Below are 19,951 nucleotides of genomic sequence, written 5' to 3'. Positions count from 1 at the left end.
GAATGCTAATGTAAAGAATTCTTCAACTGAGCTGCACAGTCGCTCTCCTCTACGCTTGGACGAACTAAAAACAAATGATTAAAACCCACCTTTTCTCATAAAACATTTACCTGGTGTTTAATCATGAACAGATCTGGAAGTCTAAGTGCAGCAAATCTTGCCACATCAATTTCAGTTAATGCCAAATTTTTATTTCATCGCTGTCATAGTTTTCTTAAAGGCTCATCGATTTCAATTCAATCTAGATAGAATTTCTTTTTTTAGTTGTGTAAATTTACATAACTAAACTCAAAACTGGCACTAGAGAATCAGAGTTACTCCTGGATAACCTGAGATATTCTAGTATATACAGTTCTTATGTTCTGCTAACTTTTAACAATGTCTTAAGATACTTTATAAATCTTATAAGGGGGAGGGTCCCTGACAACGGTTTGACAACGGTTTGTCAGGGAGCCCTTATACAACAAAGAGTTTTTGTCCGTTGGATCAACTATCCAATGGCTGTGATTAAAAAATACCTATAGGAATGTCCGCGGTCTGTATAGGTATGTCCGCGTTTCGGGGAAACGGACCGCGGCCATTGTCCGCGGTTGGAACCTGAAATAAATTTATATTTACTAAGTAAAAATGGACCCCCTTGCATTAACATCAAATCCCAACCGCAGACAATGTCCGCGGTCCGTGACAAGAGAACAAAAAGGTAATTTCTCCCCTATTTTTTTTAATTACAGCCGTTGGATCCAAAAAACCGATTGTTATATAACTCGTCTGTGATGCCACAGACAGAACCCCATCTCATAAAAGAGAATAACATTGTCTAACATTGGTTTTTTTACTCTTTGGTCTGCTGCCTATCAGGTGTTCCAACATGTATGATTCTTGTACAAGTGAATATAAATCTACCTAGAGAACCCACAAAGATAGTAGTGTTATATTTGATACCTAATTAGTAGCTAGAAATAGAATTAGAATTAGAATTTGTATATTATTAAGAAAATCGTCGCTTGGAACCTGAGGAGATGGCACAAGCATCTAGCCAAGACGGTATCAGATCAATAGGGTCTCAAGGTGAAGAAAGTAAGAAGTTCCATTTCATCTCCCAGGACAAACCGGTAACTTAAAGCTTGAACTTAAGAAATAATAGAGCTATAAAGCTTTAGAAGTTTTTCTGAAATTTTCATTCTTGATTCAGAGGGTTACTAATATACCAATTCAAAGGTTACTCTTGAGTTTGTTTACTATACATAAGTCTTTATAGTTTCTTCTACAGTCATGTTACATGGAACATACTTTACCTTTGGAACTTTGAAATATTCCTGAAATACACGAGAATGCAAGTATTATATTGTTGGTCATCAGGCTGAAAGCATGCATGCTGAAGATGCAAAGTCATATGCGTCAAAATAACATAACAAAAGATATCGAATGATATTATGTAAACAAAAGATACTTCGTTATAGACACGCAGGAAAGCTTAGTTTTATTTAAAAACACAACATCGTTTTAGAAACTGAACTAGGCAAACATTAGTGGATCTCAATCAGAAAACTCCGGAATGGCGATCTAAAGATAAGCAGTATAGTGCAAAAATATAGTTGCCCTTTTATGCTACAAACCCGGGAATTATGGAAAGAAAATAACTAAACTATAGTTATATATAAAGAAAAAATTAAGCAGAAATATTAGGACCATCAGATTATAACTTAAGACACAAGGTCAGAAGAAGTGCTGTGGTTCCTCTGTTCCAACGGCACCTCAATATCAAACAGTAGCTTCATCGATTCTAAGACCCGATGAAACTGGATAAAAAAGTGAAGGGACCAAAAAGGATTCCGATCCTTTTTCCTTCTCCTTATAGTCGTATTCACAAATTTGATGTTACAATCAGAATGCAGGTAAACTCCAACACTTCCTCAACCAGGCGATAACATACCCAAGGTCGATTCACAACACAAATGCATGTTGATATTGGAAAATTTGCACCTTGATTCAAGTAACCATTTTCCAGTGGCAAATCCTAGTAAATTCATGCAGACCCGTTTTCTTTCAACAAATTTAGGTAAATGGATTTTACTACATACAAACGAGGACATTTACACATGTATATTCTAGCATTTAAAAATAATACAAAACCTGACACCACAATATGCAGCCGCTTGTTTCAATGAACTCTACAAAAGAAAAATGTGCAGGCTATTTAGCACAGTTATATCCGCTACATACCGAGAGAACTATTATGAGGATCAAGGCAATTAAAATGCCCAGCACAATCAGTATGATCTTCGTGTTCGGAAACCACATTTTCCTGCGGATCTGTGTGCCTGCAGTCCTCAAGTCCTGCGCCTGTTTCAGCCAAATATATAACAATGTGTAAGAAGTCTGTTTTGAGCAGACAGAGGACATCGTGACATAAGTTAAGGTCATGAATGTATCATAATTTATAGAATGTAAGGTTGTCACAAGAGCATTCCAATTGCAGTAATACAGAGGGGGGTTTATAGTGTAGATATGTAATTCTATAATCTTTTTTTTTTCTAATTCTATAATCATTTTCTTGAAAAGACAATTTCTGCGAAGTTCTATATCACATCTTATTATCAAGCACATTCACCAAGTCACCAATAAAACATATCAATTAACACACAACTTAACTGACCTGCTGATGAAGGTCCTCGGACTTATCCACCGGAAGCTCTATCTTTTCCCCGCGATCCAAAACCTACAGATAAATACAAAGTACAGGTACATCAATAATAATCAATTTGCACTATCATTCTGAATCTGCTTAAATCAGATGCTATGTTCTTTTTGACATTATTTTTCAACATCAATCACTAAAACTCTCTCTACATATGCAAGTCAGACTGAAAGCAAAATCCGCTAAACAAAAATGTCATTGTTCACCTAGATAGCTTCGATACGAACTAAACTGATATCAAGTATGAGAAGGGAGAATATAACAGATGCCACCAACACACAGAAAACATGTCAACCCTTTTATTTAGTTTAACATAGGTAAAAAAAAGTGATTTACTAAACAAATTTAAAAAACTTAAAAACTTATTTGAAACACTGCTTTACAATAAATATTGTCGGGTATTATAGATGAACAAATGAATAGTCATAACCCACACTTAAATTTGCTTCCGGCACCAATGGTGTTATATAAACTTAAAAGTGAAGTACAGAAGAAAGGGAGTAATAATTTCATGTAATTATAAGGCACAGATATTAGTAATTTTTTTCTGCTCAAACCACAAAACCACTTACCTTCTCTATATTCTCTATCATAACACCTTCGACTTCTGAAACACGGGCCTTCACCTTGGCCAATTTGTTGATTTCCTCTGGATGGTCAATGCAGTATTGCATATGCTCCTTCAATTTTGATCTGAAAAATGAGTTTTTATTACGCATCAAGGAGTATTAGTGCCAGATAAATTGTGCACTTTAGTCATGATTATTTATAAGACAACATACTCATATTCCTTGGTTAGGCTATTAGCAGGAGCTGTAACTCCTTTTCCACTACCATATTTAGACACAAAATCATCCTTGACACGCTCTAAAAATACAATTGGAACTTGTCCACCAGCTGATTCATCTACGACCACACAATATGCTGCATTTCCAAAAAAATCAACCATGAGATCCTAGGCCTTAATCTAAAAGAACCACAAACTTCTGTAACTGAAACTAAAATTAATAGAGTATCCACAGCTAAATTAAGATTCCTTAAAAATTCTTGTAAGTTAAATTTATCAAATACTCAAATTTCAATCAGTTCATTTCGAAAAGGACACTAACTAAGCCAGAGAGAGAACTGCATGTACAGTGAGAACATAATCTCAATTACAGTATCATGAGACAACATATTTTCTTTTGGCAACACTTGACAAGGCTTTTCCATTTTCACTATTTTTTAAAGAATATTTCTTCTATTTAAAGAACTCGTAAAAAGGAAATGACTTCAATGCTACAGCAAATAAAATAAAATAAACCTGTCTCAAGTTTCTGCTTACTTCCCATTGTTTGTAACCCATCAACACTAATGCAATGCAAGAGTAAAATACTAAACATTAATCATTGAGATTTTTGTATCACTAAATGGAGGCAGTGAATTATTTCCTAATCATCTTTTTTATTTATGCAATATTATTCAATTCCCTTGCATCAAATAATACGATGACCAATGCAATGTAATAGACTCAGCTATCAAAAAAATAGAGCAGGATTTCTGACATTATTCTTAGAGCTGAGGTTCTGACAATTTTTTTTATTCCTAGAGCAGGAGCTCTGACATCATTCCTAGAGCTGAGGTTCTGTCATCTTATTACTCTTACACTGCAAGAAATTCTAAGCCAATGACAGTAATGCTGTTCTTTTTTTAGATTTTAAACTGTACATTTCATCTTATATATTCTGATTAGATTTTAATTTATTACAAGTGGAGTTTGTGAACACAAATAATATCTTTTTTGAAGAGAATGGTGTAAAAAATGATATGATTTCGTGTTCAACTCGGCATGTATTACCATCTCCAATATGGCACATGATTACTTTTAGGATGGTAAATAGAAGTAGTGGAATGGTAGTTAGCTGGTTATTAGAGGGTGAAACTGCCTTCCTGATAGTGATATAAGATCTCTCTTACTTACAATCATACAGAAATAGTTCTTTTTAGTTTTTAGTTTTGCATCATAGAGAGGATTGTAAATTGACAATATATAAACTGAACATGGCTTATTGCAGTGATGGTGCGTTTATTGATGTTGCTGAACTGCTAAACGTATGCTGGCTAGAAGTGCATGGGAAACTCGAGAAATGAAATGTAATAAGGTGATCTTTTAGCTGTTCTTATACAACTCTACACCTTAAAAATCACAACTTATTAACATACAATTAATAAAACAACAAAAACTCCACCTGGGTCATCATTATTTCAACAAAATAACCACAAAAAAACATGAAAAAGAAAAGAAAGAAGAACATACTGAAGCCATTATGAACAAGATAATTGAAAGTGTGGCCATCACAATTGTAAGTAAACTTGTTGTTTGTAGAAGTAAGCTTCTGAAGATTTTCAATGGAGTTGAAATTGCCACAGAACTCTTTGTACTCTGCTAATACTACACTCCCTCTAGCCACAAATGCATACACAAGAGACTTTTGACCCATTTTTTAATAACTTTTTTTGTGTGAAGATATGATTTTTATGGCTTATGTATATGTTGGTAGATCTTAGGTTCGGAAGAAAGTGGTTGTAGTCGTAGACTCTGTTTATTTTCTTTGGGTCTTCGTGAGAGAGAGAGTATACAAGGGGCAAGAAAAGTGGGGGCAAATGTTTAAACTTTAAAGATTTAGAAAATAATAACAAAAGTTACTGTATGACAGATTATAACATTTGTAATTTTATTATTTTAATAATTTATAGAAATAAATTATAAAAATTAATAAATACATAGTATTTAAATTAATAAAGATAAAATATTTACATATTATTATATATTTATTATATTATTAAGATTTCAAAATTTAAATAGTTAAAATTTTAAATAATTATATTTTAGAGCTATCTAACTCCGCAAAAGAGGCAAAGACGCATGATTTAATTTTTAGTTAAAATATATTTTTAAAATTTGGTTTTGGAAGGTAAGAAAAGTGGTTGTAAACTCTGTTTTTTTACTTTGGGTCTTCGAGAGAGAGTATACAAGGGGCAGTGGGGCAAATGTTTAAATTTTAAAGTGAATTTAATTTAAAGAATGGAAAAAATAAAATCAAAAGTTATAGCTGTGTCACCATAATATTATTCTTCAAATAATATAATTTAGGTTTTCTTTTGAAAAATAAAGAAGTTCAAAAATATTTTTACAGAAATACTGTAATTTTTTAAAAAAAGTCGAAAAATATTTTTTTTATTTGTAAAAATACCATCTTTCATTTTTTTACAAAAATATGATTTTCTGCAATTAGATGCAATCTTGATAAATTTCTACAATTCTATACAACCTCAAATGCTAGCATAAAAATTTGATGCAACTAGTTGCATGTTTCTTTAATTTTGGTTGGATCGTATTTTTGTGAAAAAAATCGGAAGATAGTAAAATAGCCAAACAATTTAGAAATTATTTGTTTTTGATAATTTCTCTAAAGTTGTATCTCATAACAGAGTTAGACTTAAAAAAAGTTGAGAAATTACCAAAAATCCAAATTTTCTATTTTTGTTTACGATTTTACAATTTTCTGATTTTTTTTTTGCAAAACTACGGTTTAACTTAAATTACCAGATATGTAACTACTTGTATCGAGTTTTTTTTTATTACATTTGATTTTTATGTTGTATGGAGTTACAGAAACTTGTTGAGATTATATCTAAGTGCATTGAGATGCTGAAAACTGTATTTTTATAAAAAAATATTACTTTTATATAAAAAAATTAAGAAAATGAGATTATTTTTTAAAGAGTATTTTTGAAATTGGTATTTTTCAAAACCTACAACTTATAGGAATACTTTCCGTTTATTACAAATTTTAAACATATAAATCTATACTATATGGACGAAATATTAAAAGTTTGGTTGGTACGATCCTTCCTTAAATTACTTAACTACTCATACTTAATTATTTCAATATTTTATACAATTACCCCAATATAAATAATTTATCGTTTTTGAGTAAAACACATTATTTAATTGTCTTGACTTAATTATTTTTATTCTAGTTGATAGTAAAATCAACTTCCTTTATGATTCCAACTTATCTATGTCATATTAAGATATACCAAACAATAATTAATCAAAAAGGGTTCCTGCAGTCCCTCATCTTCTCCAATCCTAGGGTTATGATTTGTCATTTCTCAAGTTAATCGAGGGGTTTTCACTTATTTTCTCTAGTGAAAAGCTCCAACCCCTTTATTTTATTCTCGTTAACTTCATTTCAATAAAACTCAAATTTTTTTGGCGTTTGCGTGTCCTTCCTATTGTAGTGTGTGTTTTGACTCTCTTTTTGTAGTGTTTTGTTATGTTTTTGTTCAGTTATGATTGGGTTTGTTTGATGTTGGATCTGTTGAGAACGATTTTGTTGATATTTTTGGTGATCAGCAAAGCCTTCATCGAATCTGAGCTAGTGATGATTATTGCAAGAACTTGTCTTTCACAACCAAAGGTTGTTCATCATTCGAGAGTTTACACTTTCGGCATGTTTATAGCGGTTACCCAACATGAAGATAGATGGAGTGTCTTCGACATGTTTATAGCTGATATTCGGCGTATAAATAGCTGAAATGCCGCTTATCTAATCTCTGTTTATACGATTGGTGTTTCTGAACACTGGACTAACAATGATATTTACGTGATATGGTCAATTGTGATGTTGTTGTTTTCAGAGATATTGGTACAGTTTGGATTACTTTGAATATATTTGATCATTTGCATATATATATATATATATTACTACTTCATTATTGACTAGTATACATATATTAAAAAGAATAAAAATGTATTCATATCTAGAGTACGTTCTTTCTACACACCGAACAAAGAAAATGAAGGTAAATAATACAATTGAACTTAATTTCTTTTTAATCAGTTAACATGATATTATCAAATAATGAATATTCATGCTCAATGATAGTAATAGTAGAATTCAAAATTTCAAAACACTTTTAAGTACATCTTTTACGAACAATATTTATCAGTTGTGTGATATAAAATTAAAAAAAAATTAATTTAACAACACAAAATTACAAATAGTTCATTGATGTAACATGTACATAGCTTATTAACGCGCGTGAGTTTAAAAAATATTTGTGTGATCACAACAGAGGTTATTGTATGCAGACGCAAATAACTACTCAAATTATAACAATATCCCTTTTAACAAAGATATATTTCATTTAACAAGTATGTATAATTTTTTTACAATAACCGAGGTTGGAGTATACCCGTGTCTCGCACGGGTTATAGCTGCTAGTTATTATTAACATATAAACCAAAATGTTGTTATAATGATTGATTTGATAATGATATCCTTTATATTGGACACGGACCAAGATAAAATAATACATCCTATTCACCCGGACAAAAAAAAATATACTATCGAACCGATTTAAACAAAATTCAAATTAAAAGATAATTTGACCGGGGATAAAACAAAATAATATACACTGTTGTTCGAGGCTTAAAAAATTATACCATTGATCCGGGCTAAAATAACAAATAAAATACTAAATATAATTAATTGAATTTTTTCTATTGAGCTAAAACAAAATAATATTCAACCTGAATTAAAATATTATACTCCTCATCAGGGTTAAAACGTAAAAATTTGAAACTGGACTAAATTAAAATTCAAAACAAACTAAATATAATTATTTCGATATGGTTGATAACGAGTTTATATAATTAAGGGTTTCTTCCTTCCATTTCTATAATTTACATACTATTGTATTAAAATGAAAGATAATTCGTCACTTTACAGCTAATGTTATAATAAAACAGAACATCATATACTATTCACCAGGGCTAAAAACGATTTATAAAATTACTTTAATATAAAACAAAATTAAAAAAAAAAAAATTAGACAAATTAGAACAAAATAATGTATACTTTTCTCGGGCTAAAAAAATTATAACATATATTCGAGTTTAAACAAATAAAATCAAAGCTGAATATAATTAGTTGGATTTAATCGGTATAATAGATCTTAGACTAAAATAAATAGTGTGTACAATTGATCCGGTTAAAATAATTACGGATAATTTCATCAAGGTTAATTTTTTTTTTTAAACATAATTATCAATTGTATACACACCTATAGTTATTAATAAAAATATATATCACAATCAATAATATTATTTTTATAAAATACGTCTTATTTCAAATATATAATTATAATATACATGCGTGTATATATAGTTATTATCAAATTATATTATTAAACATTTTAAAGAACAAATTTCATATCTTAAAATCACGATTAAAAATAATTTTCAAAAAACATATATAATATTAAAAGTAATTTGTGTGTCGCACATGTTCTAAAAACCTACATGCTCATAAAATATATTTAAACATGGACTTATACTTCCATTTTGAAGTAAAATATTAGATGTCTTAGTTGTTCATAGATTGTATATATCTAGACTTGACGTTGTACTTTTTCAAATTAACCCCAAACCAAAGTTTTTGAAAACATATAATAGGTCAACATTAGCCCTCATATGTTTATATCACTTAAACTAAATCATTTTAATTTCCGATAAATTTAGTGATACAATAAAATCTCTATACAGGAATATTGTTAGAATCGACTAAAATTATTATTATAGAAGAGTTATTTTTTAATAGAGGTTTCCAAATAAATTTTGAATTTAAAAAATTAATTAAAAACAATGTATTATATATCTTGATACATGAATTTAAAAGATATGTTATAACTTTTTGAGACAAATTATGTAATATAATATCAAATACATGAATTTTTTGAAACAAATTGACAAGAAGGTGATTACATGGCCACGCAAACTAATGATGCAATGTTAATCAGAACGATATAATATTGAAAAAATATGGTAAGTCATCTTTCATGTTTATTTATGTAAGAACTAAAAAGAATATATATTATTGAATATATATCTATCACACACATATATATATATATATATATGTGTATATATATATAATTTTTAGCATTTTTATTCTTATATAAAGGAAAATTAATAATGGAGGTACTTATAATAAAAGTATAGAATATTACAATGTAGAGGTTATTCTTAATTATAACTGACCCGACTTCGGCCCGTAATTTTTTATTACAATAAGAAGGTTATTCCTACGTAGAGTATTCTTATGTAGAGGTTATACTGTAGTTTGTTCGCTTAAATTCTAATAATTAAACTTTTTAAATCTATCGGGTCAGCTCCATCAGCTACGATTAGAGATGTACAAAAGGTCCACCGGGCCAGATTTTAACCGGGCCTTAAAAAGCCCGGGCTTTGACCGGACCGGACTTTTCGGGCTTTGACTTTGATCGGGCCGGGCCGAGTTTTCCGAAAATGTCAGAGCCCGGTTGGGCACTCGAGGCGGGCATAACCGGACTTTTTTTTGGGCCAGATCGGATCGGGCCGGACTTTTTTTTAATTTAAATCAGATCGAATTTTATTAGAGATTCCGAATACTACATATGTTAACAACTAGATCATCGTATAATGTATTAGTTTATATGGAATAATTTATGAAAATATTACTTCGTTGAAAATATTTAAGTTCGGCAAAAAATAAACATGTATATAGAATAATATGTTTTATCATTGTTATCCAAATATATATAGCGTACTTACTATATTTCTTCTTTTATCATTTATGCAATGAAATATATAAATTATATTATTAATCATAAATATGTAAATATATGTGTTCAAAGTATTATTTATATTTATAGTAAATGTGAATTCATAAATATATAAGAAAATATATTAGAATAATCAGTATCTAACCGTATTTTTTTCTGGTTTTGAATCGGGTCAGGTCGGGTCGAAACCTGAGCTTTTAACCGGGCCGGGCCGGACTTTGTCTAAAAATATAGGGCCCGTCAAGGCCCTAAGCCCGGATCGGGTTTGACCGGATTTTGACCGGATCAGGCCGTGCCAGATTTTCGGGTCCGGGCTTTTTGTGTATCTCTAACTAGAATGTTGTATTAAGTTAATTGGAGTTTCCCCGTTTCTCACTACTTCAAAGTTCAAACCCAAATCCCCTGCTAACCCATTTTTTATTAGTCCATATTTATGTTTATATGTATAGAGTTTCTAAAATTACTTCAAAAGGGTTAATTGTTATTATTTTTTTTTTTGAAACTTTATTATATTATAATTTATTTCATAAAAAATGAGATGGAGTCGCAAAAATACGAGTTCACAAATAAAAATAATTACTTGAAAAATAATTGAAATTATTTTTAAGATACAGTATGTAGCATTGCTCGTATAAAAATGTAAAATTGAAATTCTGAATTACAATTTGTGTTTACCCTTTTTTTTGACATCACAATTTGGACACCCAAAAAAATTGGGCTATTGGCCCTTTGTATCACAATTTTTAAACAAATGGCCCAAAATCTCACAATTTGGGAAAATGACCCTTTTTATCACTTAAAAACGCATTTAAAAAATGTGTTTTCAAAAAACGCATTTATATTTTGCGTTTTTTATTAATTTATAAATATTTTGTTTTAAAAAAATTATTCAAAAATACAAAAAAAAAATAAACGCATTTTAAACTTGCGTTGACCTTGAAAACGCATCATAAAAGTGCGTGTATAGAGGATAAACGCATTCTAAATATGCGTTATACAAAATGAACAGGCCCATTTGTCTGGCCCAAAAAGTAAAAAGCAACGGGTATTGTAAAAAAATTGGTAACGCATATTTTAATTCCATTTTTTCGTGATATTAAGGATTATTCTGCTGATTTGTGATATTTTGGACCAATTGCTTCAAAATTGTGACATTAATGGTCATTTTTCAAAAAATTGTCATGTCTGGTTCAAGATAAACCCAAACGAGAACTTGGCAAAAAAAAAAAATCCAAATGAGTGGAATGGAAAATAAGCGGGAAAATCAATTTGGGGTTATAAAAACTAGGGTTTGGATGATGACTTATTGATTATCATCAAACCGCTAAAAATCAAAAATTGACGGCGAATCAAGAAAATGGAAGCGTTGGAAACATAAATCTTAGCAATGGCGAATCCATAGTGGATTTAACGGGTCGGGTCAATCAGCTACCATGTTGTATTAAGTTTACTGGGCCTTCCCCTGTTTCTCACTACTTTAAACCCAAATCCACTGGTAACCCATTTCTTATTAGTCCATTTGTATCTATATATGTAAATGATTTTATATGTATAGATTTGAATTGTGTTTCTTGAATTGTAGTATAGTGAAGTTGTTTAATTGTTTGGGTGATATAATTTTTGTTATTTTGAGTATGGAATGAATTTCAAGATTTTTTTTGGGATTATTAGGAAAAATATGAAATTGGGTTGATAGAGTTTGGAATTTTTGTATGTTGTTTGTGTATGTGTAGGTGTTGAGGTTGATGGTTTAAGTGTGAATGAAGCCTATTTTAGAGGAAGGAAGTTGGAGGGCACCCCTATGCCTCTTCCGCAAGGCTATTTGGGTTAGTACTCTTCTTCTTACTAATGTCAATATCTAGTTATCGTAGTAGAGCATTGAGAAGTTGGAATAGGTGTTCGCTCAAATTGTATATTTGTTGCTTTGAAGAGTTTGTTATGGAGGTTCAAAATGCGAAAAGAGGACCTTTTTTGTGTTATGTATGCATTATATCTGAAATTAATTTTTGGACCAACTCATGTTTACTTGATGTCGATGATAAGATGTCAGGGAGTCAATGAGGCACATGTGTGTGAAGTTTGATTTCTGTATTTACATTTCTTGTGAGGGTATGCTGTCAGTACCCCTTGGCAGTTGATAGCTCTGCCCCTGGTCATAGCTTATTAACATACTTATGTCTAGTGAAAATGCATAGGCAATTTCAAGTTTTGAGGAGAATTTTAATAGGTTTTATGATTCTATAATTTTTATAATTAAGGGTTTAAGATTGTATTCATGTTTTCCTATCTATTTCATTCTTTTACTTACAGGATTTGTCATCAGAAAGAAGAAGTTAGGCAAGAGAAAAGCTTGTGATAAGTTTGAGGAAGATTCAGGTAGCTGGGAGACAAATGCAAAATTCCAAAATGTAACATTCTGGAATCATGAAAGTCTTCCTTCACAAGACGATGCTTTCTTGCGTTCCTTCCATTGGCTTGCTGTTGCCAAAGCGGTATGTTTCTATCTGATCTGATATGCAAAGATAGTTTGCCATTCCATGATGGCTATATTCATGCAGTTAGATGCGATAACGGCCAGTGATATTTTTTATACTTTGATTTAGATTGAAGTGTCTTACTGCAATGGTTTTTTTAAGTATGTGTTGTACATTAGCACAAATGATATTAGGGAAATGACTTGCAAATGGAGTACTGCTAGATTTATCATATTTAGAGTCTAAATGGTTTGTAGTATCCGTCTAAGTCCTTTAAGAATCATGTCAGACTACTGTTACAAGAGTAGTGTTGCAAATACTAAATCAAAGAATGGTGGCTGAGGACTACTAACCCGTCACTACACTATTATTATGATTTGAAAGTGAGGTTTTTCTTTTTATTGTTATGGTTGTAATTGTGTTTTTTTAGTATAACTATTTGCCAAAGGAGGTCATGTTTAAATATTTTTCGGTTTTACAGTTAGATATCAATATTGACGATTGATTCTTTATAAATTAAAATTTTCTTTTCTTTTTTGTGCTTTCGTGTGTCCTTGCTCGATGCATATCTTTTTATTTCATGAAACAGCTGCACCAGCCAGTAACTGCCGAAGATTTGGAATCTGCATCAATTACTTCGTAGCTATAGTCATTTACCCACTTGAAAGCGTAGAAGTTGTATTTCTTTTATAGTATTTGTGTTTGATGTACTCATTATCACTTTCAATTGGCGAATCATACTTCCTCATATGTACACACATCAAGAATATCAGACAAACTTAAGGGAAGGTGATTCACTAATGCATATTATGTTTCTGTACATCTAATCATGTTTATATATGCTTACATCTAAACATGTACATATAACATCTCCCTGTTTTAAGTTTAAAAAATAAAAATGTGTAAATATTTTGTATTTACTTTAACTTTTCTAGCTAGCAGGTTCAACTCCATTCTTTGGTAAAGGAAGATAAGGGATTTCCCCACAAAATATTCAAGGCAGGAGCAGAAAGGTGAAGAATTTTTTATTTTTTTATCATCTTCTATTAGAATGGTTAGGGATGCAATCCACTATTGTTCATGGCTCCATGCCCAACCCTCAGATTAAAAGAGGGGAAAGACCAACCCTCTGATTGTTAATGGAAGATGCCATCTTCTTTATCAACACTTTGTTGGCACACACTACAAGTATAGAGAATATAGAAGGTGATACAAAAAATAAAGAGAAATATAAATAAGAGTTTTGTGTTGTTATATGTCACTAGTATGGATGGACTAAATTAAAAGATGAAAAAAAATCGAGCTAAATGTGCTTGAAATGTCTCATTTCAGATACCTCCTCAAAAATAATCTGATGCCAACTTAAAAAATCGCTCTCATCACGGAACAAATTCTCTTTCAGGCGCACAACATCATCTGTTTTTTACACAAGGGGAGAGCACCTGAGAGCTCACAACATGATCAGGTTAACTCACAACCATCTAATGAAAAACCCTCTAAATCAAAAACTCCGATCGTTCGATAACATATCCATGAGGCATTGTGGAGGATGTCTTGGTCAAGGTGGACAAACTCATCTTTCCTGTTGATTTTGTAATTCTTGATTTCAAGGAGGATAGGAAGATTCCCATAATTTTGGGAAGACCATTCTTGGCTACTGACCAAACTTTGATTGGTGTGTAGAAGGGTGAGCTTACTACATCAAAATCCTTAAAATCAAAAATTGATGGCCAAATCAAGAAAATGGAACCGTTGGAAACATAAATCTGAGCAATGTTTAGTTCATGGTGGATTTATCGGGTCGGGTCCATCAACTACCATGTTGTATTAAGTTTACTGGACCCTCCCCTGTTTCTCAATACTTCAAACCCAAATCCATTGGTAACCCATTTCTTATTAGTCCATTTGTATCTATATATGTAAATGATTTTATATGTATAGATTTGAATTGTGTTTCTTGAATTGTAGTATAGTGAAGTTGTTTAATTGTTCGGGTGATATAGTTTTTGTTATTTTTAGGATGGAATGAATTTCAAGATTTTTTCGGGTTATTAGGAAAAATGTGATTTTGTGTGTTTATTGGGTTGGTTAAATTTGGAATTTTTGTATGTTGTTCATTTTTATGTTTAGGTATTGTGGTTGATGGTTTAAGTGTGAATGAAACGAATTTTAAAGGAAGAAAGTTGGAGGGCACCACTATGCCTCTTCCGCAAGGCTATTCGGGTTAGTACTCTTCCTTCTTACCAATGTCAAGCATTTAGAAGTTGGGAGAGATGTTTGCCAAATCGTACATATGTGAAAATTGTCAGGATTTTCCAAATGCCAAAAAAGGACCTTTTGTGTACTATTTTATATATGCATTGTATTTGAAATTTAGTTTGAATTCAACATTTTCCTAAACAACTTTTGTCTCATTGGTACTGCATTTTATAATGTTATGTTAGTTTGAAACCTAATAGTAGTTGTTTTGCATTTGATTGGGTTTTACCGCCACAAATTTTTTGAACCAACTCATATTTGAGGAGCCGATAAAAATGTTAAATTTGGGCCGGGGAGGGGGGAGGAGATTGTACTTTTTGACTGGCCAAAAAATGTTTGATCACTTGATTTGTATCATAGCACATCCAATTCAATGAGACAAATCCTTTGGCAAATCCTAGATACTTAGGCAAATCCTTAGGAGGACTAGGAGTAGGAGGAGTATCATAAGCACCCAATTCACTAAAACTAATTTCAACACACTCCCTGCCAACTCAATAACACATACAATTAACGAGACCTAATACAAACTACGAGAGCTATAATTTAACAAGCTAACTAGATATTTAAACTACTCGATCGATGCCAACAATACCATGTCGTTGAACATTTAGCCGCGCCTCCGCCACTCTGTAAAATGAATTCCTTCCTGCTGGCGGCGCCCACAAAGGGACCAGTCGCCTAGCTACCGGAGGATCTTGTTCTTCGTCAAGCACGTGGGGAAATTTGATTAGAGCCGATATGGTTACAGATTTCCATAAGAGCAAGCAGTAAAGTTGTAATAACCAACGTTATGTACGATTGAGTCTCCCACGACTCTTTATAATCTGGGTCCATCTTAGCTTTGTTTTCATCATAAGACTTTCTCATGTCAATCGTGGAAACGAGATAAACAATTAACGTAACGATTTAACATAACACTGAACGCAATTGCATGTTTTATTGATTTTCTATAAAACAACACTGCACGTTCCTGTGCATTGTGCCTGTCATAAAAAAAGAACCTACCCATTAACCCCCGCTGGTACCAGTGATCTGCATTTGGTACCCTGACAGTTCCCAGATGGTGTACACGATTTGAAATTAGTTTTAGTGAATTGAGTGCTTATGATACTCCTCCTACTCCTAGTCCTCCTAAGGATTTGCGTAAGTATCTAGTTAGCAATTAGCAGGTAATAAGATGTTAGGGACTAGGGAGTCAATGAGACACATGTGTCTGAAGTTTAATTTCTGTATTTACATTTCTTGTGAGGGGCTGCCTGTACCCCGTGGCAGTTGATAGCTCTGCCTCAGTTCACAGCTGAATTACATACTTGTTTTAAACATGCATAGGCAATTGCAAGTTTTGAGGAGAATTTTAACAGGTTTTATTATTCTGTGTTATATAATTAAGGGTTTAAGACTATATTTATGTTCGCCTATCTGTTTCATCCTTCTACTTACAGGATTTGTCATTAGAAAGAAGTTAAGCATGAGAAAAGCTTCTGATAAGTCTGAGGAAGATTCAGGTAGCTGGGAGACCAATGCAAAATTTCAAAATATAACATTGTGGAATCATGACAGTCTTCCTTCACAAGACAATGCTTTCTTGCGTTCCTTTCACTGGCTTGCTGTTGCTAAAGCAGTATGTTTCTATCTGATATGATATGCAAAGATAGTTGGAAAATTCATGACGGCTATATTCATGCACTGAGCTGTGGTAACTGCCTGTAATATGTTGTTAAATAAGATTGAAGTGTCTTACTGCAATGGTTTTTTTAAGTATGTGTTTTACATCAGCACACATTATATTCGAGAAATGACTTGCAAAGAGAGTACTGTCAGATTACTCATATTTAGAGTCTAAAATGGTTTGCAGTATCCCGCTAAGTCCTTTAAAAATCATTTCAGACCACTGTAACAGTTAGAAGAGTAGTGTTGCAAATAGGGTAAATCAAAGCATGGTGCTTGAGGATCTACACTATTATTGATATATGAAAAGTGAGGTTTAATCCCATAACTCCGTCGTTAACTAGTTACCAGATTAAATGATGTTATCAATGAATTATGTCGGTCTTTGTTTATAGTTTGAACTTTAAACAGTCAACTGTAGTAAACATATCTATAATATTAAGTGATTATGACAATTGACAAATACATTAATCTGGTTGCATTTGGTACAGGTACAAACTCAGATGTCTTGAGCCGGGAACAAAGAATTCTGATCGCAATTGATGCAGCAGGTCAGCAGATAATCTCATGTTATTCCATTTGCCAAGGAGGTCATCCTTTTAATTGAGTCTAAATTTTGTTTTTTGGTCTTACAATTAATATAAAAATTGACGATTGATTCTTTTCAGATAAAGTTTTTCTGTTCTATTTTGTGCTTTCCTGTCTCCTTGCTCATGCATATCTTTTTATTTCATGAAACAACTGCACCAGCCAGTAACTGTCGAAGATTTGGAATCTGCATCAATTACTTCGTAGCTATAGTCATGTACCGACTTGAAAGTGTAGGAATTGTATTTCTTTGACTGTACTTGTGTTTGATCTACTCATTAATCACTTTCAATTCATAAAAGCATACTTTCTTATGTGTACACACATCAAGACTATCAGAAAAAAATGAGAGGTGATTTTCCGAATGCATATCAAGTACGTCTAATCATGTAAATATATGTTTACATCTAATCTTCTAATCACACATATGCCTACATCTAACTAGTTAAAAAAAGTTTAAGTATTTGATGTTTACTTTAACTTCTCTAGCTAGTGGGTTCGACTCCATTCTTTGATAAAGGAAGATAAGGGATTGACCCCCATAATATTCCCAGAGGCAGAAAGGTGAAGAATTCCATTTCTTATCCCATGTTATAGTACCGGAAAACAGTAAAAATTATAGTATTATATTGATGAAAACAGTAATCGGAACACATATATCATACATAATTGGAAACAAGATAGGTTAGGTTTTTCTCTCTTTTTCTTGTCCGCCTCTTCTTCTACATTCTACAGTAAATAATGTCAGCTAATGATGCACTTGCGTTAATTAAAAAATTGCAGGCCGACTATGATTTGAGATTTACAAGTCAAGAAATGAGGCTTCAACAAATTGAAAGCGAGGTGACTGCAGAAAAATCAAGCCCAGTCTATAGATGCCATCGAGGCGTACTTCGAAACGCCCAACAGGAACTAACTGTGTTTTGCAACAATTTGTCTGCAAAACAGGACATGGCTTCCAAGCAGGTTTGTGTTTGTTTGCTCGTCTTTGTATTCCCCAATTCAAAACCCTATTTTTTATGCAATTGTGTATTAGTAATTGTAGTGAGTTGATTGTTAAAATCAACTAATTTTTTATGTGTGTGTGTTTGTGATTTGGTAGGTCTGCTGTACTTGTTTAGTTTAGTTTGTCGAATTTGTCGAATTGTGAGTTTGATGATGAGGATTGTCAGTGAGTATAGAGTTGTTAGGATTGTGATTGAGATAGTTTGATGGTATATACTACCCCTTCGGTGAATGTGTAAATTTTTGGAAGTTTTTCTGAATTTTTCATTCATGATTCAGAGGGTTACTCTGAGTTTTTTACGATATTTAAGTCTATGTAGTTACTTATGTAGTCATGGCATGCAACGTACTTTACCATCGGAACTCTGAAGTATTTTTGCAATAATCTTTCATACCTCTTGTATTTATCAGAGTCTTGTGGGACCACTAATTAATGCAAGAGATCTCACCATCACTTCGGGTTCCGAGCTTTGTTACTGGAAATGGAGTCATTTAAAAGAAGCCATATGGTAAGTATGATAAAGCTTAACTGTTTACTTGCCATGTTAACATGATTGGAAGTATTTTGAGAGTGTCTTGCAACATCTGCAGCAAAAAGTGACTAAAAAATTTAAAATTTCAGTTCTTGTTCAAATATCAGGGCCTAGAACAAATAATGTGTAATCTCTTCTTCATGTTTTCAGTGGTGATGTAAATGAAGTTGCTGAATTATACTTGAGATTCTCTGCCTACAAATTGATGGAAAATATGGGCAAATAAGCTCAAAGAATGATTGTTTTACGAGGTGCATTTTGTGGTGATGCTAAAAGACGACCACACGTTTACTACGCCAGGGAAGCTTGTGCTTACTCTTCCAAATGGAACAAAACATGAAAGAACTGAAAATCCGATGGAAGAGCCAAAAAACCACTTGATAGGACTCAAAGTCGGACACTTTCTAGTCAAACATTTGAGGGAAGATATCAGGTTCTCTTTAACGGAGAATGGCTCAAGTCAGAGAAGAGGTTTAGTTATTATTAGTGCACTACTCGTGCCTAATTTAGTATGATGTTGGTGTTAAATGCCAATCATTTAAAAATTGAAAATGTGGAAAACTAAAAAAAAATGAAATTTTATCGATTTTTCGTTACCTATAAAAAAACAACTCAATCCTCCGAATGCTAAACATTTTTTCATAACAAATAAAAAAAATAGTCTCTGTCACCTACAACATTGTTTCATTGCGGCTAATGAAATGAAACATTGATGGAGGACGCTGTTTTAAATGTAACGGTTCTTTACCGCTTTATTTTTTCTAATTTATTTTTTTTGTTAAAAATGAATTTTTAAATATTTTTTTGAACTTATATTTTGATATTTTTGAATTAATATTTTAAACTAAAATATTTAAATTTAATATTGAATTTAAAATTTTTGAGTGAAAATGTATTTTTTAATTACGTGCTCGAAATAGTATTTTCGATTTTTTATTATAAGGGAATATTATGAGTTTTATGTTTTTTTTAATATTGTGAGTTTTATGTTTTTTTTAATATTGTGAGTTTTATGTTTTTTTATTTTTCTTGTACTTGACCAATTTAATTTATCAATTTTTAATTTATAG

The 19,951-nt window shown here is 31.8% G+C and overlaps 2 protein-coding genes across 17 annotated transcripts; one reads left to right on the top strand and one right to left on the bottom strand.

Annotated features, from left to right (window-relative positions):
- Positions 1–1,582: 1,582 nt before the first annotated feature.
- LOC141700774 (vesicle-associated membrane protein 722-like) lies at positions 1,583–5,302 on the bottom strand. The gene is made up of 5 exons (XM_074504460.1): positions 4,995–5,302; positions 3,481–3,622; positions 3,271–3,391; positions 2,657–2,719; positions 1,583–2,343 (listed from the first exon to the last, which is right to left on the bottom strand). Exons 1-5 carry the CDS (start codon positions 5,176–5,178, stop codon positions 2,194–2,196), a joined length of 660 nt encoding a protein of 219 aa, XP_074360561.1. The 5' UTR covers positions 5,179–5,302; the 3' UTR covers positions 1,583–2,193.
- Positions 5,303–11,519: 6,217 nt separating this feature from the next.
- LOC141700775 (uncharacterized) lies at positions 11,520–19,473 on the top strand. Of its 16 annotated transcripts, none has more exons than XR_012566502.1 (11): positions 11,520–11,846; positions 12,085–12,177; positions 12,662–12,843; positions 13,768–13,838; positions 14,228–14,290; positions 14,956–15,048; positions 16,530–16,708; positions 17,247–17,306; positions 18,127–18,309; positions 18,760–18,857; positions 19,032–19,473. XR_012566502.1 is itself a non-coding variant. In XM_074504462.1 (11 exons), the coding sequence occupies exons 6-11, from the start codon at positions 16,711–16,713 to the stop codon at positions 19,105–19,107; spliced, it is 561 nt and encodes a 186-aa protein (XP_074360563.1). In that variant the 5' UTR covers positions 12,775–12,843; positions 13,768–13,838; positions 14,158–14,388; positions 14,509–14,706; positions 14,956–15,048; positions 16,530–16,710; the 3' UTR covers positions 19,108–19,473. The 16 variants fall into 16 exon arrangements, 5 of the variants coding, with proteins under 5 accessions (XP_074360562.1, XP_074360563.1, XP_074360567.1 ...); XR_012566498.1 differs by having other exon boundaries at positions 14,228–14,388; positions 14,509–15,048; XR_012566494.1 differs by adding an exon at positions 17,506–17,576 and having other exon boundaries at positions 14,228–15,048.
- Positions 19,474–19,951: the final 478 nt, after the last annotated feature.

Source organism: Apium graveolens, unplaced genomic scaffold, assembly GCF_009905375.1.
Source record: "Apium graveolens cultivar Ventura unplaced genomic scaffold, ASM990537v1 ctg2904, whole genome shotgun sequence".
NCBI lineage: Eukaryota > Viridiplantae > Streptophyta > Magnoliopsida > Apiales > Apiaceae > Apium > Apium graveolens.
This window is presented reverse-complemented; position numbering and strand designations above follow the sequence as displayed.